Consider the following 23,672-nt stretch of genomic DNA (forward strand, 5'->3'; position numbering starts at 1 on the left):
ATCCTATCAATGTCCCACTGCAACCTCTGACAGCCCTCCACGCTATCCAAAACACCCCCAACTTTTGGGTGATCAGTAAATTTACTAACCCAATTCACTACTTCTTGCGAATATTATACTTCAAGGTTCACTATCAAAGTGGTAATCGGTGTCATTTTATCCCCAGCAAAGTGAAAGACTCATTCAACACCTTTACTTCTTATTCGTCACTACACGGAGGTGTAAATATTATCATGATTTTGTGAGATTGATTAAACAATCCATGGAGGAGTTGTTGTGTTTTTTTTTTGTCACACGCACTTGTCTACCCGAATCACTGTGTGTTCAGTAAATGAATATTGGAACCCACCCAGAGCCAGTCAACGCCACCCTGGCAAACTGTCCCGGGCGGACTCCGCTCCAATCTCAGCGCAGGTCGGAGTCCTCCAGCATCCCGGCTTCCACTGCGAATGTAACTGAAGCGCTCGCCTGGCGAGGACAAGGAGGAGGCGGCGGCTGGCGACTGACGGCTGACGGCAGTCTCTCAGCACACACACACACACATATCCTCGTACTGAGCCGGCGAGAACAGAGCTCGGCCGACAGGTTTTTTTCAAACCCCCCTTTCCCTCACGGGTAACGAGCAACCGGAGCCATGCACTGGGGCACGGAACTTTGGGTGAGTGAGGGCTTTTATTTATTCTACTTATTTTTATTATGCGACCAGCCGGGGCCGAGGCGAAGGTGGCGTTTGTCTGGCACTGGTTAGGCAATGGTCTTTACACCTCTCCTCTCCGACTGAACAGCCGCGGCATCGACGCCTCAACCCGGGTGGCTCCTGTGAGTTGTCGCCGGTGTTGAGAGGGAAGGAGGTTGGCAGAGAAACAGCTTTTATTTTCTCTCGCTCTCCCCCCACCGCCCTCTCCCCGTCACACCTGGGGAAAGTTGAACTGTTGTAATTTATTTGTGTTGTGTGTGTGTTTTGGTTTTGAGGTGATGTGGAGGCAGAGGGAACTCTTTGTGCCGAAGTTTATCTGAGGGGACGGTTGTCAGCTGGGCGGCTGTATTGTGTCGGGAGGACGAGATCTCTGGTTGCCTGAACAAAGCGCACGGTGGAAATGGGCGGTGGGAGGGGGCATTTGAGACCACAACGTCTGCCAGGTCCTTCGCGATCGTTTAAACTATTGTCTGTCTCTCCGACCGCTTGGACCCCGTGTCAAAATTCAGCGATTTCGCCTCAGCAAATAAATGGGAAAGGCACCACAGTGTAAATTAAGCCTTCGATCAGAAGGCAGCGTGGCACACCTTTACTTTTTTTTCGCTGCATTATGTTTTTTTTAAATGGATTCCGTTGAATGGAGTTTTGTTTTGCAACTTCCAAAACGGTCACTTGTTCGTTCCCATTTATTTGGTGTAAATGAGAATGGAAGCACGGCACAACCATGTCTCATTTTCCCCATGCATTGCGTTCTGAACAGACCAGGTATAAGGTCTCAATTTTGACTGAAAAAAAAATGAAAATGGTTAGCACTCGGTTTGGCTGTTCCGAAGCGATTGTAAATTTTCTTCTGGCCACAATGTGGACAGCGTGGCGGTTTAACTATTTTACATTAAGATCTATGGCAGCAAGTACGCAAGTCAAGTTCGTTCTGATATATCGCTTTGTGCAAGTTCTCCTCATTGTCTTCTTGGTAAGGTGGCTGGTGACAGGTCCGCCTCTCTCTCTCCGGGAGAATATATTGGCCCAAAGTATTTAAGCTCTTAAGAGAAAGGATTGAGTGTTTGGGTAGGTATCGGAATGAACAAAAACGGCTGAGAACTAATAAGTCTTTATTTTCCGCCCGAAAAGGGAGATTTAACATAGCTTGCCTAAAAAGAGCAGTCGTACACATCTCAACAGAAATATTGCAATTTCAAACATATGTTCCATTATGCACTTAATTATATTATCCTGGAAATGAGTCAGGCCATAAATTTTAAAAAAAACTAATAACGTCTATTGATATTGAAGATAAAACACAACGTAGCTTAAGTTACTGAAACTTAAGGACTTTAGAAACGTGCCGAGTAATTAAAATATTGAGATTTAAATCTGTCTAAGACAATCTAAATTGTTTTTGGACAAAAGCCAGAGGTGAGTAGAATTCGTATTTTACGTATGCCAGTGCCTCATTTTCAACATTCGCCGCCATTGATCATTCTGATTGGATTAGCAAATGGAAAAAGAGAGTTCTTTGAAAGATTATTACTGACCAATTTATATTAAGAAAACAAAAATAAATGCAATGCTGTAATTAATCTGGACTCAAAAGTGTGGATGCAAAGCTTAGATTTGTGAATTAGAGTTGCAATTTCTTTATATCAAGTCTATGCATTTGTATTTAGTTATTGCGATGCTTTTGTGGGAAAGTGCTATTGCACAAAGCAGGGCTAAGAACTTCACTAGTAGAGCAATACACCATGGGAACAGGTCCTTGAGTCCTTGCAGCATCCTCATAAATTCAAAATTCAAAGTAAGTTTATTGTCAAAGTAGTTATATTATTATATACTACCTTGAGATTCATTTTTTTGTAACCATTTACAGGAAAAAAGTACAATAAAATTTACGAAAAACTGTACGTAAGAGACTGACGCAGAACCAATGTGCAAAAGACAAACTGTGCAAATAAATAATACAGAGGACATGAATTGTAAAGTGGCCTGGAAAGTGAGTCTGTAGCTCATGAAATCAGTTCAGAATAGTGATGAATGAGGTTATTATCCATGCCAGTTCAGGAGCATGGTGGTTGTGGGATAATAACTGTTCCTGAACCTGGTGGTGTGGAACCTAAGGCTGTATCTTCCGCCAGTGATAGAAGTGAGAAGAAGGTATGGCCTGGATGGTGGGGGTGTTTGATGATTAATGCTGTTCTCTTGTAGTAGTGCTCCATGTAAATATACACAATAGTGAGGAGGGCTTCGCCTTTGTATTGTCTGAATCCACCACTTTAGTCTTTTCTGTTCTTGGGCATTGGTGTTTCCATGTCAGTCCATGATGCAACAGGTTAAGGTACTCTCTGCTGTGCATCTGTAGACATTTGTCTAAGTTTGTTGTTATCATTTTTGTAAATAATCTCTGCACTCTTCCCAATTTATGATTTGTTTCCTATAACAGGGTGACCAAAAGTGCAACCTTGTCAACATCTTGTACTTTTGCAACATAATGTCCCAACTGCTATACCCAGTGCCCTACTGAAGAAGGCCAGCAAGCCAAGTGCTTTCTTCACCATCTTGTTTACCTATTACATTGCTTTCAGCAAATGATCCACGTACTCCAGGGTCCCAACCATTCACTGTATTAAGTCCTATCCTGGTTTGACATCCCAAATATGATACCTTGCCCTCATCCAAATTGCAAGCCATTTGCCAATCTTTGGCCCACTTACTAAGCTGATCAAGAAGCCTTTGGTAAGCAAGAGTTTACCAGGTTCAGGTGTGTGGAGATGGCAGTTTGTCAATATCTCCATAATAGAATTGTGACGTGAGAATAGTCAGGGCATCTAGCAGCCAATTAACTATAAACACAAGGTGTTTTGGGATTGGAGACTGTAACATGCCTTATGGGAGTAGAAGAATCCACATATATTGTGGTTATTAGCAGGTTGCTGGACCTCCTGTACTTTTTAACCTACCATCTGTTCTTTACGTCCTGGGGTTTCTGATGGATCATTGCTGTAGTGACCTGTCAGGCAGTTTCCTTGATGAGACATGGTGGAATTTCATTCCAGAAGTGCCTTCTGTTTGCAGGTTATTAGCTCCTCTGTGCCTAGTCGTTATCATAAAATCAGTGTTAGTCCCTTCTGTGAAGAAACTCTTAGATTCTCTACCAGGTGCCAAATGTAGATTTCAGGCAGTCAGGATGCTGTAAGCACTCGACTCCTGTTGGATTGGAGTGTCAGACTTTGAGAGACCTGTCTGCGTAGTGCTGTAATTATAGGGTTCTTGAGAACTTGAATGCTGATATTCTTGCAACATTGTGGTGTTTTGGGATCCATTTGATGGACAAAGATTGGGTAAGTACTGATTGATGCAATGGTTATTGGCGCCTGTGGTAGCATGTTTTTCATGATTTAAGACACAATTAAATCTGTTAACCCCATTCCAATTGGGTCAACAAAGAGTGCATTATCAACCAGTTGTATTTTCTAACCCAGTCAACATTGTTGGAAAGTAGTGAAGTATATCAGGCTAGAACACAGTTTGCCTTAAATCTGAGGGATTCGATTTTCAAATGGTTTGTTGATGGTTTTGTAAAAATAGTTTATATGTTTTTCTTTGTTAATTATATGTGCCTGTGCTAATGTAAGTTTTCATTGTACCTGTACATACATGTACATATGACAAATGTGATGTTGATTTTTCTTTCTGAATTTCCTTCACAAGAAAGGAAAGCTGCAGGGGGTTGTGTACAGTGAAGGATAGACCTTAACTGAGATTCTAGTGTATACATTTCTTCATTAAAGAATGTCGTGAATGATTATCAGAAAACATTCTTTTGTTTTGGATTCAGATTTTGGAGGTAAATTTATCTAAATGGTAAATGTGTACATGTCCTGTGTGGAGTATAAAGGAGATGCCTGAGCAGTTAATGCTCAAGAATTAATAACTTGTATGGAGACCATGATTAAATTGTGCTGAGCCATATTAGGTTTGGATTGGATATTTATGGTGACTGAATGCTTTCCTTTTGCTTTCCATTAGATTTATATCTTAAAATGATTGGATACAGCAATCATTAAAACTTAAACATAACAAGATGACTAGTACAAATTCACTAAAGGTTTGAAGGTATTGCTGCTACCTACCTAACCACAGCATTCATAGATTATGTGTCATTCCATGGTATTCTCACCAGTTGATTCAGATTTATTTAACGCATGTACATCAAACCATAGATTGAAAAGGTTGGAGCTTCTTGCATATCAAGAGCCAAGTTGTGATGCTTTAGCAGTTTTACGCATTGGAATTTAGAAGAATGAGGGGGGATTTCATTGAAACATATCGAATATTGAAAGGCCTTGATAGAGTGGATGTGGAGAGGATGTTTCCTATTGTGGGGGAGTCTAGGACCAAAGGGGCACATTCTCAGAATAGAAGGGCATTCCTGTAGAAAAGAGATGAGGAGGAGTTTCTTGGGGGTTGTGAATCTGTAGAATTCATTGTCACAAATGGCTGTGGAGAGCAAGTCAGAGGGTATATTTAAAATGGAGTCCATAACATAGGAGCAGAATTAAGTCATTCAACCCATCGAGTATGCTCTGCCATTCCATCACGGCTGATCCCAGATCCCACTCAACTCCAGACACCTGCCTTCTTGCCATATCCTTTGATGCCCCAACCGATCAGGAAATGATCAACTTCCGCCTTAGATATACCAATGTACTTGGCCCCCATTGCAGTCTGTGGCAGTGCATTCCACAGATTCTCTACTCTCTGGCTAAAAAAATTCCTCCTTATCTCTGTTCTAAAAGGTCACCTCTCAATTTTGAGGCTGTGCCCTCTAGTTCTGGATATCCCCATCATAGGAAATATCCTCACCACATCCACCCTATCTAGTTCTTTCAGAATTTGGTAGGTTTCAGTGAGATTGCTGTACATTCTTATAAATTCCAGTGAGTACTGGCCCAAAGCTGCCAAACGCTCTTCACATGTTAACCCCTTCATTCCCAGAGCCATCCTGGTGAACCTCCACTGGACTCTCTCGAATGACAATGCATTCTTTCTGAGATATGGGCCCAAAACTGTTGACAATACTCCAAGTGCGGTCTGGCTAATGTCTTATAAAGGCTCGGCATTATCTCCTTGCTTTTATATTCTATTCCCCTTGAAATAAGTGCCAACATTGCATTTGCCGCCTTTACCACAGACTCAACCTGTAAATTAACCTTCTGGGAGTCTTACAAACTTTGTACCTGAACCTTCTCCTCATTTAGATAATAGTTTGCACTATTGTTCCTTTTACCAAAATGCATTATCATACATTTCCCAACGCTGTATTCCATCTGCCACTTTTTTGCCCATTCTTCCAATTTGTCTAAGTGCCGCTGAAATTGCATTGCTTCCCCAGCACTACCTACCCCTCCACCTATCTTCGTATCATCCGTAAACTTTGCCACAAAGCCATCAATTCCACTATCTAAGTCATTGACAAACAATGTGAAAAGTAGCTGTCCTAATACTGACTCCTGATGAACACCACTAGTCACTGGCAGCCAATCAGAAAAGGCCCCCTTTCTTCCCACTCGCTGCCTCCTGCCTGTCAGCTGTTCTGCTATCCATGCGAGTATCTTTCCTGTAACACCATAGGATTTTATCTTGTTAAGCAGCCTCGTGTGGTGCCTTATCAAACGCCTTCTGAAAATCCAAGTAAATGACATCCACTGCCTCTCCTTTGTCCACCCTGCTTGTTATTTCCTTGAAGATCTCCAACAGATTTGCCAGGCAAGATTTCCATTGACAGAAACCATGCTGGCTTTGACTTATTTTATCATTAGTCTCCAAGTATCTCAAAACCTCATCCTTAATAATAGACTCCAACACTTTCCCAATCACTGAGTTTAGGCTAACTGGCCTATAATTTCCTTTCTTTTGCCTTTCTCCCTTCTTAAAGAGTGGATGTTGATAGGTTCTTGATTATTTATTGATTGATTGATTGAGATACAGGGTGGAATAGGCCTTTCTTGGCCCTTCGAGCTGCACCACTCAGCAACCTGTGATTTAGTCCTAACCTAATTATGGGACAATTTACTATGATTAATTAACCTACTAGCTGGTATGTCTTTGGAATTGGTAGTAAGGATGTTTAAGGCTATGGGGAGAAGGCAAGAAAATGGAGTTTAGAGGGATAATAATTAACCATGATGTACTGGTGGAGCAGATGTTTTTGGCCTAATTCTGCTCGTGTATTCAGTAGAGAATTTGGGGGAATTTTCTTTATATGTGGAGTGGTTAGAATACAGAACTTGCATTCAGTGGCCACTTTATTAGGTACCTCTTGTACCTGGTAAAGTATCCATAGAGTGTATGTTTGTGGTCTTCTGCTATAGCCCATCCACTTCAAGGTTCAGTGTGTTGTGTGTTCAGAGATGCTCTTCTGCACACCACTGTTGTAACATGTGATTATTTGAGTTTCTTTGCCTTCCTGTCTAGCTATTCTTCTCCTGACCCCTCTCATTATCATGCCAGTTTTTGCTAACAGAACTGCAGCTCATTGGATGTTTTTTTTTTGTTTCTTGCACCACTCTCTGTAAACTATAGAGACTGTTGGTGTGAAACTCCATGGAGCTCAGCCATACCTGAGATACTCAAGTCACCCCATCTGGCACCAACAATCATTCCACAGTCAAAGTCACTTAGATCACATTTCTTCCATATTCTGATATTTGGTTTGAACAACAACTGAGCCTCTTGACTGTATCTGCGTGGTTTTATGCTGATTTAGATATTTATATTAACAAGCAGGTATACACGTGTACCAAAAAAGTACCCATTGAATGTGCACACTAAGTATGTGGAGTAGTTGTGGTGCATAGTGTAAGTGTATTTAAAGAGAAGCTGGATAAACATGAGGGAGTAAGCTATTGTTCAGTGAACGAGTAGGAGGAAGTTTGTGTGCTGCATAAGCACAACCGTAAACTACTTCGACTGAATGGCCCATTTCTTTGCTTTGGGCTTTATGTAGCTCACAATAATGAAATAGTTTTGCTGATTAACATTTATTTTTATCTTCTGATAACTAGTGGTGGACTTGAAGAACTGGGTTTATTGACAAAAAATTGTTAAACTGTGTAGGAATATTAGCTGCTGCATTTTTGGCATAGTAGGAACAGTTTGGCAGTGCCAACAGGAAGAGGCTCACTGTGGGCTGAAGCACTTAGGATAGAAATTTTTCATAGCTTGCAAGTAAGAATTGTGTTGATGATTTCCATCAATTCAAATTATTTTTATGTCTTACGAAACTGTTGTACTCTCCTGTATTATTTGGAAATATGGTACTCTCCTGTATTATTTGGAAATATGGAATTCTTCACTGCCTGATTTTTGTCAATACGGCTGATACACTTTATTTATAAAATGAGCAACTTGCTGCAAGCATCTGATAACTAATAAAAACTGAGAGACTCATCAGGATTAGCTACAGGTACAATTCAAATGTGTAAAAGTTTTTGTAAAACAGCTAAAGTTAGTAATGTCTTAATATTTAATTACGTAAATACTGGCATTTACGTGCTATAGCGTTTCTCATATGTATTTTGCAATCTAACATTCTATTTCCTTTAGTAGATCTAACACCAAACAAGATCATTCAAACATCTTGGATGCTGAAGTGAATTCCTGTTTGTAACTGCGGTAATTTAAAAGTACATGTATTCTACCATACGGAAAGAACACATGAACAGGAAAGATAAAAATAATTGACTATCAAAATTAGCTGTTTTTATTCCAGAACCAACATTTCCTTTTCTGTTTTTTCTTTGCTTCTCTGGGTTTTACTGTGGGTTGGAAAGGAGTGTTGTAAACAACGATCCTGGATATAAATTTAACTGGAGATTGAATCAAAGTCCTTTTCTGATCCGCATTGACTAGATCAGCCATTGTATTATATCACTGGATAGGTGACTGCTTATTTTGGGTAACTATACTTAAGGAAAAAAAGTATATATTTTGTTTACAATTAGACTATTAGATGTTGCAAGTTGTGTTTTATAAGTATCCTTTTGACCTTGGTGGTACAGGTCTCACATTTGGGAAGTACTGTGGCTGTCTTGGTAAATAATTGCATTATACTTTGTAGGTGGTATACCCTGCAGCCACTGTGTGTTAGTGTTGAGTGAATGGTGGGTGGAGTTGTGTACTGGATGGTATTGCTCCATAAGGTTGTAAGGTATAGGAGCAGAATTACGCCATTTGGCCCCTCAAGTCGACTCCGGCATTCCATCAAAGCTGATTTATTATCCTGCTCAACCTCAGTCCCCTGCCATCTCCCTTTAACTCATGACATCCTTACTAATCAAGAACCTATCAACCTCTGCTTTAAATATTCCTAATGACTTGGCCTCCACAGCCATCCATGGCAATGAATTTCACAGATACACCACCATCTGGCTAAGGAAATTCCTCTCCTCGTCTCTGTTCTAAAGGGATGTCCTTGTATTTAGAGGCTGTGCCCTCTGGTGCTGGACTGTGTGAAACATCAACTCCACATCCACTCTATATAGGCCTTCCTTTATTCAATAAGCTTCAATGAAATCCTCCGTAATTCTTCTAAACTCCAAAGAGTATAGACTCAGAGCCTTCAAATGCTTCTCATGTTAACCCTTTCATTCCCAGAATCATTCTTGTAAACCTCCCCTGGGCCTTCTTCAATGCCAGCACATCTTTTCTTAGATAAGAGTCCCAAAACTGCTCACAAAACTCCAAATGCAGTCTGACCAAGGTCTTATAGAACCTTAGCATCACATCCTTCCTTTTATATTCTAATCCTCTCAAAATGAGTGTTAACAATGCATTTACCTTCTTTACCGCTGACTTAACCTGCAAGTTAAACTTTAGGGAATCCTGCACAAGGACTCCCAAGTCCCTTTAACCTCAGATTTTTGAATTTTCTCCCCCATTTAGAAAATAGTTTATGATTTTATTCCTTCTGCCAAAGTGCATGGCCATGTACTATATTTCATTTGCCACTTCTTTACCTTTTCTCCGAATCTGTCCCGGTCCTTCTGTAGACACTTGGTGTTCTCAACATTATCCACCTATCTTTGTATTGTCCACAAACTTGATTATTTGAGCAATGAGGATATACACCTACATTATATTATTACTTATTTGAATGCAGCTCTGCTTTCAATACTGAAGTTCCAAGCAAGCTCACTTCCAAACTTCTAGACATGGGATTCAATACCTCTCTTTGCAACAGGCTGTTTGACTTTCTGCTGCAAGTAAGGAGAGAAAGCAACGCATCCACCATGATTATCGTCAGCACTGGTGCTCCACAAGGCTGTGTCCTTAGTCCTCACGCTCTCACAGCTACGTGGCAAGATTCTGCTCTAACTTCAAGTTTGTTGATGACTCGCTGAATCTCAAATAACGTTGTGTCAGAGTATAGTAAAGAGATGGAGAGCCTAGTGGCATAATGTTATGACAACAACCTTTTCTTTAATGTCAGCTAAATTAGAGAGCTGTGCATTGACTACAGGCAGTGGGGGGGGTGGGGGAAGGTGGAGTGCTTATGTCAAAGACGCTGAGATCGAGATGATTGAGGGCTTCAAGTTTCTAGGAATGAACCATCACCCGTCCTGGTCTATCTACATTGATGCCATAGCCAGGAAAGCACTCCAGCGCCAGTACTTACTCAGGAGGCTAAAAAAATTCGGCTTATCCCCATTGACCATTACCAATTTTTATCACTACACCATTTTAAAAAAAAACATCCTATCTGGCTGCATTGTGGTTTGGTATGGCAGCTGCTCTGCCCTTGACTGGATGAAATTGCACACAGCTCAGCACATCTCTTCTCCACGGACTCTTATCTATATGTCTCACCACTTTGGCAAAGCAACTAACATAATCAAAGTGCCCAGCTACCCTGGATGTTCTCTCTCCTTCTCACTCCCATTAGGAAGCACATGGCACCAGGTGCAAGGACAGTTTCTATCCTGCAATTCTAAGATGAACAATACTCTTGTACAATAATAGTGGACCCTTTTCTGATGACTCTGCCATAGTTGGATGCATCAGTGAGGGAGATGAGGCTGAATACAGGGCTACGGTAGGAAACTTTGTCACATGGTGTGAGCAGAATTATCTGCAGCTTAATGTGAAAAAGACTAAGGAACTGGTAGTAGACCTGAGGAGAGCTAAGGTACTGGTGACCCCTGTTTCCATCCAGGGGGTCAGTGTGGACATGGTGGAGGATTGCAAATACCTGGAGATACGAATTGACAATAAACTGGACTGGTCAAAGAACACTGAGGCTGTCTACAAGAAGGGTCAGAGCCATCTCTATTTCCTGAGGAGACTGAGGTCCTTTAACATCTGCCGGATGATGCTGAGGATGTTCTACGAGTCTGTGGTGGCCAGTGCAATCATGTTTGCTGTTGTGTGCCGGGGCAGCAGGCTGAGGGTAGCAGTCACCAACAGAATCAACAAACTCATTCGTAAGGCCAGTGATGTTGTGGGAATGGAACTGGACTCTCTGACGGTGGTGTCTGAAAAGAGGATGCGGTCCAGGTTGTATGCCATTTTGGTCAATCTCTCCCATCCACTACATAATGTACTGGTTGGGCACAGGAGTACATTCAGCCAGAGACTCATTCTACCGAGATGCAACACAGAGCATCATAGGAAGTCATTCCTGCCTGTGGCCATCAAACTTTACAACTCCTCCCTTGGAGGGTCAGACACCCTATTTCCTGGCAAAATCTACATATTACTATTTAACCATTTATGGTTTTATTACTATTTAATTATTTATGGTGCAACTGTAACAAAAACCATTTCCCCCTGGGATCAATAAAGTATGACTATGACTTTGATCTCAAAATCTACTTCATAATGGTCTGGGTCCTTGTTGTCTACCTGCACTGCACATTCTCTGTAACTGTACCACTTTATTCTACATTCTGTTTTTCCTTGTACCACCTCAATGCACTGATAGTAATGAAATAATCTATGGATGGCATGCAAAATAAATTTTCCATTTGACTCTCAGTACATATGACAAAAATAAGCTAAGTTACTAATGACTGGAACTGCTTTTATTCCGTATGTTTCTGACTGTCTTTGGGAAGATATTAAGAAGTGCGAATTGGGTAACTTGCCATTAAAGACACAAATTCTGTTATGTCCCTGTAGCCACAGTACTTAGCAACACACACAACATGCTGGAGGAACTCAGCAGGCCAGGCAGCGTCTGTGGAAAACAGGACTTGTGTGGCTTGTTCAAATTTTTGTTTCATGTGACCCCAGGAAATTAACTGATGGTATTATCTTTTGGATATCAAGATTAAGTCACTGTATTCTCTCTTGGAGATAGTAATTGCATGGTATTTGTGCAACAAGACGATAACTTGCTATTTATCAGCCCAAGCTGGAATGTTGTTTACATGTTGCTGCAGGTAAATGTGATCTGCTTCAGTTTCTGAGGAGTTGTGAAAGGAATTAAACATTGTGCAATCATAGGCAAACTTCTAACTTATTGTTGAAACAATTGATGATGTTTGGACCTGGATGAGTCAAACTTGTGGGACATTATTTTGTATTATAATTTGGATATAAAAATGAAATTATTTGACCATAGTTCCCCTGTTTAATTACTTCTCAACAGTATGTTTAAAGTTGTAAAGTCATACAGTATAGAAACAGGCCCTTTTGGCTCTACCTGTCCATGGTGCAAGTTGTACTTGAGTCCAAAAATCTATCCAGTATATTGATATTTGTCCACATGTGCAGTTGCCTATTGTGGTACTGAACCATATGGAACCAGAAGATGCCTGATGTGATCCCCAAGCTGTTCCAAGTTGATCTTAACATGGAGTGATGCAGAATATTATGATTTGCAAGAGGTCTATGGCTTGGGAAAGAGTAAAAATAGCTCAGCTTCCTGTTCTTTCTCAGTTATGCATGACCACTAATGGGAAGTGCATGTTTGTTTTTATGGAATAAATTTGCTGCAAGTAGCCTGCCAGCTCATGGTGTTTTTCGTGTAAATCTGCTCAGTTAGGTGTGGTACAGACGGTTGTGGCTAGATATGGAACATATGCCAATTCAGAGGGAGGGAGAAATTTTGAGAAAGAATATATATATTTTCTAAAAACCGAGTAAAATGTTTTATCCCTCCCCTCTGTGGGACTTGTTTAGTGAGTTGGCATTCAATTTAGTTAGTAGCATTCAAAGAAACTCTTCTGATGCGGGGTGGTGCAAGGCATTATCAGAGGTGTTCATCTTGCATGGAGTATTAAAACATGACCTTGCATGTCTGTTTTTGTGGTTAAGTTTAAAGGTCTCATAGCACCATTCGCTTACTATTGGTTTGCTTAGTATTCTGGCCAAAATTCCTTCTGGTATCCTAACCAACATTTCTTCCTCAGCCAGTAGCTGATTTAACTAGTCTTTTCATGATCAATATTACTATGTTTAATTTGCACATTGGCTGTTATTCAATAATCAATTATAGAAGATGTATAACTAAGTTATATATACAAGTTTTATAGTAATATTTACTGAGTTTTTAACATCTCAAAATGATGTCCAACTTTCAAGATTCTAAGACTGGATGTCAGCTTGCTTGATGATAATGCTTCAAAAATAGAGCTATCCCCTTGTCCCCAAAGCATTCTAATTGTTTTGGAAATACTCAAAAGTTTCTGTCTAATGTGCTCAAACAGGAAGCAAGGGAATTCATTGGGATGTTTGAAGTTAGAAAATCATCTGACATTGACTAATCATATGCAGGACATCTTAAAACAAATGGAGGCATATTCTAATACATTGTATAAAAGTAAACTTGAGCAACACCTGTCTCTGTCATTGTTAATGAATTTTACAGTACAGACTGAAAGCATGAGCTGAAGAATTCATAGTAGAAGACCATATAGTAAAAAGATACACCATGTACTATTGTTGTCTACAACAGATACAATCTTACTGGCTCTCCACTTGGCCTTAGACCATCTCAATAAAAGCAATAGCTATGTCAGGCTGCAGTTTATTGATTGCAGCTCAGCATTCAATACCATCATCACCTCAGTACTGATCATCAAGCTTCAACGCCTGAGCCTTCATGCCTTGCTTTGCAACTGGATCCTTGACTTCCTCATCAGAGGACTATACTTATTGTAGATAGAAAATAACATATCCTCTCAGCTGACAATCAACTCAGGCACACCTCAAGGATGTCAGTGATATTAAACAAGAGTATGTCAGTGATATTAGATCTGATTCTAAAGTCTCAACTGATACTGATATCCTAGTTATCTTTGCAAATGAGTTTCAACACCCAGCTGACTTCCCTCACAATCTCATTGGCTTTATGAAGACCTTTGATAGGGAGTGGTATGATGGCTTCTGGCTAAGGAGATTGAGAAGGAAAATGAATTAGCCATGATTGGTGGAGTGGAAACAATGGGCTGAATGGCCTAACTCAGCTTCTATGTCTTATGGTCTAATGATTTTAATGGAAGAATTGCATGAATAATTCCTCGCTCTATAGAATGGTACCTAACCTGAATATTTGTATGACTTTGTTATTATTTCTTGTTGGGAAGAGCTTGGTTATGGATATCTGCTGGCAGTTCTTGGGGAAAGATTGGCCTAATTGAATGAATGAATGGCAAGTTACTGAGAAGATTTAATGGCCTGTTGTGTGTATTTAGCATTGTATCTAGTGCCAACTGAAAGAATAAATACCCCTCTCTTCCTTGGCTGATTATTTGCAATGTCAGTTCAGTTGCTTTACAGCAGATCATGATAAAAAGGGATCACATTGCTTTTCCATGCTTATCCATTTAAATGTTGATGCAATTGTTAACATCGCACTGTTGAAGTCCTGTTCAAAGTTTTTAAAAAAAAGTTCAAAATACATTTATTATTAAAGTATGTATACTATATACAATCTTGAGGTTTGTCTCCTTTCAGACTGCCGCAAAACAAAGACACCCAATAGAATCCATTTTTTTAAAAGAAAGGTTATCAAAACACCCAATGTGTAGGGAAAAAAACAAATTATGCATGCAATAAAAGCAAGCAAATAACACTCAGAACTAAAGCACTAGATCCTTTTTCGTTCAGAACTAAAGTTCATGAAAGTGAGTGTCCAGCCATGCAGTCCCCTATCACTGCAGCCAATTCAGGAGCCCTTTAGTTGCAGGCCAGAGGCTCAGTTCAGCACAGAGATGAGTATTTATTGCAGAGCAGCAAGCTGAACACCGGACCGTACTTCTCCTCTGGTCCTGACACCCTGACCTTTTCAATCTGACTCGATGTTTAAATTGGCCAAACCTTGTGTTGTTCCTTGCTCTTGGGTCGAGGCTCTGCCACCCTGACTCTGCCTCACCCCAACTTCCATTGCCTCTGTTCTGCTGCATTGAACCACTCCCGAATTCTCTTCAGCAATGGCCACACGTTGGTTTATTCCACACACTCAGCCCCGCTGTCTTGATTCTGCTGTGCATGCCGTACCACAACCATCCTGCACTTTCAAGATTTCAGTTGACACTGCAAAAATGCTAGGTTGTACAGGTGGTTCAAAAGCTCAACTCCAAAAGGGGAGTTGCAGGCTATTGATTGCAGTGATAATTTCTGAAGAAAAAGTATGATGAATAACAATAATTTATGGCTTTGTTTGCTACCAGCAAGTCGTCGCTGTGCGTCACCAGTGCCACCTTAAACCATTCAGGAATGGAATCTCTTTACACTGTTTAATTTGGTAAATATTGAAAAATTCGATATCCACGTTAAAGAGATGCCAGGGGATAAGAGCCAGATGGCCACACAACGCTGATGTGCTCATGTATATTTTTAAATCAATATTCAGTAGAAACGGGGTTGGTTGTTCTTTATTAAGCAGGTGATGGAAAAAATTTGGAGCTCATCAGCCAAAAATGATGTGCTGGATTAACAAATTTAATAATAAAAATTTAAGGTATGTAGTAAAATATTGATATTTCCCCTACTGAATTCTTTGGAAATCTATGGTTCAGGATCCACTCCCTGGATGTTGGTGCTCTGATTTCTCTCAGCACAGTAGGGTCTAGGCTTCTCTCACACTGTTGAAACTTAATGAGTTTGCTAGAAAGTTGATTATGTCATTCAAAGGTTCAAAGGAACAATTTAATGTCAGAGAAATGTGTGCAATGTACATCCTGAAATGCTTTTTCTTCGCAACCATCCACGAAAACAGAGGTGTGCCCCAAAGAATGAGTGACAATGACAGTTAAATGTTAGAACCCCAAAGTCTTCCCCCCCATGCGTAAGTGGCAGTAAGCACTAATCCCCCCTCCCCCATCAGTAAAAAAAATGCATTGGCACTTCCACTAAGCACTTAAGTGTGAGCAAAGCAATAGCAAAGACACAGAATTGCAGTTACCCCAGAGACTGCCTTTCAGCTGGTATTTGACGTATTGCAGGTTCTCTCTCTGCCTAATAAGGGAGAAAGAGGTGTCTCCATTTTCCCAGCGATCGGGGAGACATAACAAACAACTCGCTGGTTTACGATGTTTAAAAAGTCCATTATGTCGCTTTTTACGAGCTCTGTGCCTGAAGATCGCAACAATCCCAGGTCTCCAGGCACACAGCAGATATGCCGACTCCCCCGATGACACACGGGTCTCCTGTCCTGACACCGACCCTCAATCTGCCCGTCTCCAGAGCCCCAAGATCCTAGGCTTCCAAATTCGAGCCGGACTCTTAGGCCAAGCCTTAGGCATGCCGAACAACGGCCAGTTACGGTCCCATTCCCACAAAGAACCATAGTCAGTGTGTAACTCCAGGTCAGGGTCTTCAAAAGAAGATGTGTATCATCTTACAAAATGAACTGGATCAAACACTGCCAGAGTGTTAATTGCAAACATAGCCAGAGTCCAGAAAACCTGGCATTACACATATGCAGGGTTACCTGAATTTTACTGTTAGGTTAGCTGTGTAAATATGGAGTTCAATTATGGATCACTTATGATGGAACAAGTTAGAGGGGATAAATATTCAATTCCTGTTCCTCTTGTATGCACCTTCCTTGTTTATTTGTAGAATCTTTGCTGCGGACTGTTGGGTTATATTAATGAGATATTTGAGTTGCAAAATAGCTTGGACCTCTAAAGCAACTTCTAGGCCTTTCCAATTTCTAACATACAGGAAGTAAATGAACTACATGTTTTGTGTCTGCAGTAGCTAATGTTTCAGTTACTATTTCCCACCACTTCTCTCAATTTTATGGAATATCGCAGTTGTGTTATGTGAAATAACTTGCAAAAATGTCAGAGAAAAGAAAAGCATCCCACTACTGTGCGTAATGTTAAAGAACAACTGTAGTTCTTACACTAGAGCAGTTACTTGTTCATTTGGGAAATTTCAGTTTTGCCATTCAGAGCAATTCTGCTCTTAGCATGGTGTGCCATTACGTTGATCTGCTGCAGTCCATGAAAGATGGCTGTGCAATGCAACTGATTGCTTTGCTAGGCTATCTCAGAACTTTTCAGCCGTTCAGTCAAAATTCAGCTGTTTTCCTATAGGTCTGGAATCACATTTGTCCAACCCAGGAAATGACAATGAATTTCCTTTCCTGAGTTCCCTAAACTTTACTGTTTGCTAGCAGTTTCAAGGTCAGCATTCCTGAAACAAACTTTTGATACAAGTTAGTTTAATTAATTGCATTTAAATTCCCCAGTTGCTGTGATGGGATTTGAATATTTGCAAATTATTAATCCAGGCATCTAGATATCTAATTCTGTATCTTCACATCCACATCATCTTTTAAATGATTTTCTTTGATGTTAGTAATAGTGGATATACTGTTTCTGATACAGGTGTCCCCCGCTTTTCGAACGTTCGTTTTATGAAACTTCACTGTTACGAAAGACTGACATTAGTACCCTGTTTTCGCTAACAAAGTGTTTTCACTGTTACGAAAAAAGCAGCATGCGGAAAAAAATCAGCGCATCAGCGCAGTGGCTCTCCCCCGGATTCGGAACGGCATTCTCGCCGGCATTGCTTAAACATGCCTGTGAGCAGCCATTTCCAAGATGAGTTCTACAGTATCGGAAAAGCCTAAAAGAGCTCGTAAGGGTGTTACACTTAGTGTAAAACTAGACATAATTAAGTGTTTTGATCGTGGTGAACGAAGTAAGGACAAAGTGAGTTTGGCTTGTGGAAGCTGACGAAGATGATGTTGAAGAGGTTTTGGCATCCCATGACCAAGAACTGATAGATGAAGAGCTGATGCAATTGGAAGAGGAAAAGATAACAATCGAAACCGAATGAGTAATGATAAAGTATGACTTTAATTTTGAAAGGGTACATCGGTTTAGGGGATATTTGCACGATGGTTTGAGTGTTTACAAAGAACTGGATGATAGAAAAATGCGCGGGGCTCAGCAGTCAAGCAAGCCTTCCACATCAGCCACAGCAGACGACGAACCTCAACCTTCAACATTGAGGTGAGCAGTCATAGGGGAAGATGAGCTGCCTGCTCTAATGGAAACAGATGACGAGATGACACCCCAGAGTCCCACCACCCCAACACCCAGGCCGCGGACAGGAACCGATTCGCGGAGAATGCGGCAGTAGCCGGGAGACACACAGCACATCTTTAAGAAAAAAGCCGAAATAAACTTGCTAATTAATTAGGTGCTGCCCGACATGTAATTAATTAGCATGTTTATTTTGGCTTTTTTCTTAAAGATGTGCTGTGTGCCTCCCGGCTATCACTGTATGCTTCGCGGATCGGTATCGGTTCGCTGCCTGGAGGGTGGGGCCACTGCACCACCCAAACTCCAACGACTCAGCCTAACACATCACCATCAGTGTGCTCCGTGCTTTCCCAATTCCGGTAAGTGATACTACACTGTACATACATTATTTCTACTTTATATCGGCTGTGTATTTTTACGTGTTATTTGGTATGATTTGGCAGCTTCATAGCTTAAGGGTTACTGGAGAGCACTTGCGCCGTGTTTTTGCCAACAGTGCTTGCGTGAGATTTTCGCTACGGAGAACAGTTCAGGCAATGATTGTGGAAAAGTATTTCTACTTTATATAAGCTGTGTATTTATCATATCATATTCCTGCTTTTACTATATGTTACTGTTATTTTAGGTTTTGTGTGTTATTTGGCATGATTTGGTAGGTTACTTTTGGGTCTGTGAACGCTCACAAAATTTTCCCATATAAATAAACGGTAATTGCTTCTTCGCTTTACGACATTTCGGCTTACGAACCGTTTCATAGGAATGCTCTACCTTCGGATGGCAGGGGAAACCTGTACAATGTTTTACTTAACTGGAAACACAGCCTATGGATCACATGATTTTTCTGGATCCTTATTTGTTCCTGGAAAATATTATCAATGAAAGCTCTGTTATTTTACTGAGCAGAACTACCATCAAGTGTACTTTTGCAATAGTCTCTTCAGTTTTGTGTAATTTTAGTTTGCCTCTCAAGTTGCAGAAAAATAATTTTAAAATATTAATAGATAGGATTAATATAAATGCTAAAAGCTTATTGTATAGTGATAATATTTTTTCATCCTGAGTTGTAAAATCTGTAACCAAGTACACGTATGGTATAACAACATTAAGCACTACCTGTGCCTTGAGGGTTCAACACAATATCCATGAATGAGTAATTGAAGTAATTTTTAATAGTTTAATTGTAAGCAATTGCCTCCAAGGTGCAATATTTTTAACATTACACATTGCTGAAATATTTTTCTTTTAGTGAATTCAGCAGTTCAGTATGATGACTGTTCACACATGTATCATTCATATTGTTCTTAATGTGAAGTGAAAGTGAGTACCCGTAGTTACTTTTAAACCTCTACTGTGCTGAAGGCCAGAAGGTTAGAAGTTGTTCTTCTGGAATATAATTGTACTCAGTCTTCCAGAAGTACTTGTTATTCCAACAGTGAAACTTTTCCATTTCTTACTCTGCCTTTTGTGACTCTTTAAAAAGTGCTGAATTTGAGAGGAGCTTTGTGTTATGATTGAGTCTAATGGGAATTAAATTGAGACTACTGTAACCTGTTTCTGCTGAGCTCTATGGTTGCTGCTGAAAACGAGAGGGGATCATGAACATCTGTTTGTCGAATTCACTGTTTGTGATGAGTTCAAAATAAAACTGGCAGAGATGGTGTTCAAGTTTATTCTACCACATAATATCCCAAAGGAAGATTAAAATTTAAGTAATAGATTCTTAAAGATTATTTTACTGAAAGGTTTTAGAAGGTACATAAATAGTTTCTATTCAGATGGAATTATTTTCTTGATCTTGGCTTCTAGATGCAGAAAAAGTATTTTTTAAAATAACATCACTTTTACCCACAAAACCAAAGAAAAAAAATTGAAGTGTAACCAGTTAAACTGATGTGTCAATTTTAGTTTTGACATGTTGAAATACCGTTCTTGCTGGTTGTGTTTGAGTTGTTCTCAGATGTGGCATTCTGAGTTTGCTAATGATCGTGCCCTGAAAGCATTTCAAAATGATTTACTTGTGAATTTTTGTGTAGCTGATGCAAACACAATGGACAGTTATGTACAGCCAACTCACAAATACTATATGACAAATTACATCTGTTTTTTTGGTATTAGTCAGGATATTGGACTAACTTCCTGTCTTCTTTGTATATTACTCTGGGATCTTTTGTTCAGTTGAAGGGCTGATGAGATGCTGTCAACCATCAGCAACATGGATTGTTGTTTGAAGTTGTGTCTTTATGATGAGGGAAGTATTACCAATAGGTCTGCCTGACAAGAAGCTCCTTGAATATCTTCCTTGAACAGAAACTCAACCAGTCCCTTCCATCATCATCCTGTACCAGACATTCCACCCTGCAAAAACTCATTTCAGAGAGGTAGCACCATCAATTTGCGGGAGACTTCCGGGAGAGGTGGGATGTCTGCAATAGAGTAGCTCCTTAGCAGCCAGCCAGCTAGTTTAAATAACGTTAGCTATGCTAATGAATGAATGACACCTGTTAAACTCACCTCAACATGTCATTTACAGTCTTAACCCACCATGGGCATAGAAAAGTCACTGTTGCAAACAGTGCAACGAGCAACACTGTCATTACTTTTGACCCCTAATAGTCAGGGGAACATTTTAGGGTAGTCTGGAGTGACGTACATTTTATATTTTCTTTTTTGGAACACTCTGCCATGTCATTGTCATTCATTTTCTCTCTCTCTCCCCTCCTCTCCCCTCCTCTCCCCTCCTCTCCCCTCCTCTCCCCTCCTCTCCCCTCCTCTCCCCTCCTCTCCCCTCCTCTCCCCTCCTCTCCCCTCCTCTCCCCTCCTCTCCCCTCCTCTCCCTCTCTCAAAAAAATTGATTTCTGGGATTTTGTATATAATTTGCGGGCATCAGGGAGCCACTGTTAATATGCGGGAGACTCCTGGAACTTCCAGGAGAGGTGAGATGTCTGCTGTACTGCCTGGTTGAACTTGCTCTCGCATTGAGCAAACCCTCCATTTTACTTGCTTCCCAGACAAGTTATTCCTGTCTCTTTTATGCAAATTGTGGAGCATTCTCTGTTTCGCTCCTTTATGGGTCCCTGTATCAATATTACTTCCTGTTCTTGGCTTCAATTTGAAAAAAACATCATGACCTTTGTTGCTAGTTACTTGCCTTTTGTACAGTGCACGTAACTCTACTTGACTCTTCCTACCACCCCTCAAACTGTTTTCCTCAACTTATTTATCCAATTTGAGTTATATGCTAGCAATCAATACACACTATATGTCCACAGCTGCATAGATTCCACTACCTCCCACCCTGCTTCCTGTATGAATTCATTCTATTCTTCCATTTTCTGTATTTCCAATGCACCTTTCATTATGGTATTTCAAATTTGTCTTCCTGTGTTTCAGATGTTACTTCCCCCCACCCCCCCATGTTTTCCATTGCTTATCCTTCTGTTTTTACCCCTTGTCTCTGGTTTCTACTCAATGAACTTGCATAGTGATCAAACGCTCGAACCTTTAGCATTTGTATCTAGTTGTGGTATTGTCCATTTTTCTGCAAACTGCTGTGATCTTTCTCTTCCCACAGCATCATCATGTACAGCCTGAGGAGATTGCTTATTATTACACAGAAGGACACCATTTCACCTATAGGGTCCATGCAAGTTCTGAGCAGAGCAATCTCATCAGTCTCAGTCCTCCTCTTATTTTCCTGCAATTTATTCTCTCACACGCTCATCAACTTGTCTTTGATTCTTTCGGCACTTGCCCATGTTCGGAGACAGTTTACAGTCGCAGTCAATTTGACCACCACCACCTCTCTCTCCCTCCGTGCCCCACAACCCTTTTAGCTGTCATACTAATAAAGCAGTACAAAGCATTCCTCAGTGGTAACAGAGATTTGGTTTATGTAAGGACATATGTTGTACCAAAGTTTTGCCTGCCTTGACCAGATGTGCATCAAAAAAGTATATTCGATATCCCAAAAATACATGGGTAAGAATTTATTGGGTGGATTAGTTGAAATGGACAGAGTAGTTTGGCATTGTACAAATTCTTGATGACAGCACAGGTAAGTGGCCTGAAACTAGCCTTTGGAACAATTGTGTCTGCTGAGTTCCTCAGCTTGTGTTTGCAGTTCCAGGTGGATAATTTGTAAATTGTAACTCAGCAGTCCAGTGGATTCTGGTTAATTGGGACACATCGGGACCAGTACATTGTGGCCCAATTAAGCAGCTGTTCCTATTAGTCAAAGTTTCATGGAAATAGTTTTTTTTAAAAAAAAACCCATTGTTTAAGTTAGTAACAAATTATGTATTTAAGTGATATGCAGAACAAATTGGAATACTACCAATACTACTACAGTACTATAAAACTGTATTAGTTGCTAGCAACACACATCAAAGTTGCTGGTGAACGCAGCAGGCCAGGCAGCATCTCTAGGAAGAGGTACAGTTAGCGTTTCAGGCCGAGACCCTTCGTCAGGACTAACTGAAGGAAGAGTTACTCTTCCTTCCTACTGCTGCGTTCACCAGCAACTTTGTGTGTTGCTTGAATTTCCAGCATCTGCAGAATTCCTGTTGTTTGTATTAGTTGCTAATAGTTTTTGATGGAGGAATTGATCCAGGGTATGTTGCTGTGTTCCTTTGTCTGTAAATCGGGGTGTCAAACTCATTTTAGGTCCTGGGCCAGATTGGGCAAAATGTGACTTCATGCGGGCTGGATCAGTTGTGCACGAGTGCGTGCTCCCACAGCTTTCGTTGCCTTCGTTTTTTCAATCTGTTCTCGTGTGTCTCAGTCTCTGCTATAACTACAAGGTGTTTCACTTTACGAATTTCGCTTCTTATGAAGAAGATTGCCTAGCAAGCATTATTTTTATGATTGGTATTAACTTATAGTCGTAGGCTACAAGAATGTTGTGATGAGAGAGAGAAAAAAAAGATGCTATTTTTGTGAGCCACACCCTTTTCATTAATAAACCATTTGAAATCGAACATTAGCAGACACAAATGTAGACCTAACAAAACAAATTGTAAATGTAGGCTACACAACTGCACCTAATTTTTATTAGCCTGCTTCCAGCAATCAAACTCAGGCAATGAACATGGTTATTCTCTAATTTTTATTGAAGTGATCACATTTACAATAATAGAATAGTCAGAAAGTGAATGAATCACAATATTTCAATATTTCATAATGCATTTTGCTTACATGTTGCAGTGCATTGAACAGAGTCACTCATTTTTCATTTGCTGCTTCCAGACTCGTGACATTTCTTGGCTTTAACCAGCCTGTCAACATCAGGGACCAGTTTCTGGGCAGTTGTGATTTTCATAATGTCATTTAGATGTCTGTGTGTCAGCTGTGAGTGCAGTTTGGATTTGTTAATGTTCATTGTGGAGAACGCCTGCTCACAGAGATATGTTGTCCCGAACGTGCAAAGGATCTTTGAGGCAAAGTCTGTCATCTTGGGGTACATCGGTCCCAGG

At 40.5% G+C, this 23,672-nt stretch overlaps 1 protein-coding gene across 2 annotated transcripts in view; it reads left to right on the top strand.

Annotated features, from left to right (window-relative positions):
- The first annotated feature begins 472 nt into the window (after positions 1–472).
- fnbp1l (formin binding protein 1-like) overlaps positions 473–23,672 on the top strand; it is a 181,889-nt gene continuing 158,689 nt past the window's right edge. For both annotated transcript variants that reach the window (XM_072273464.1, XM_072273463.1), the window contains exon 1: positions 473–658. In XM_072273464.1, coding sequence (XP_072129565.1) covers positions 635–658 — 24 coding nt within the window. In that variant the 5' untranslated portion in view covers positions 473–634. The remainder of the gene's footprint in view (positions 659–23,672) is intronic.

The sequence above is a fragment of the Mobula birostris genome, chromosome 12, assembly GCF_030028105.1.
Source record: "Mobula birostris isolate sMobBir1 chromosome 12, sMobBir1.hap1, whole genome shotgun sequence".
Lineage (NCBI taxonomy): Eukaryota > Metazoa > Chordata > Chondrichthyes > Myliobatiformes > Myliobatidae > Mobula > Mobula birostris.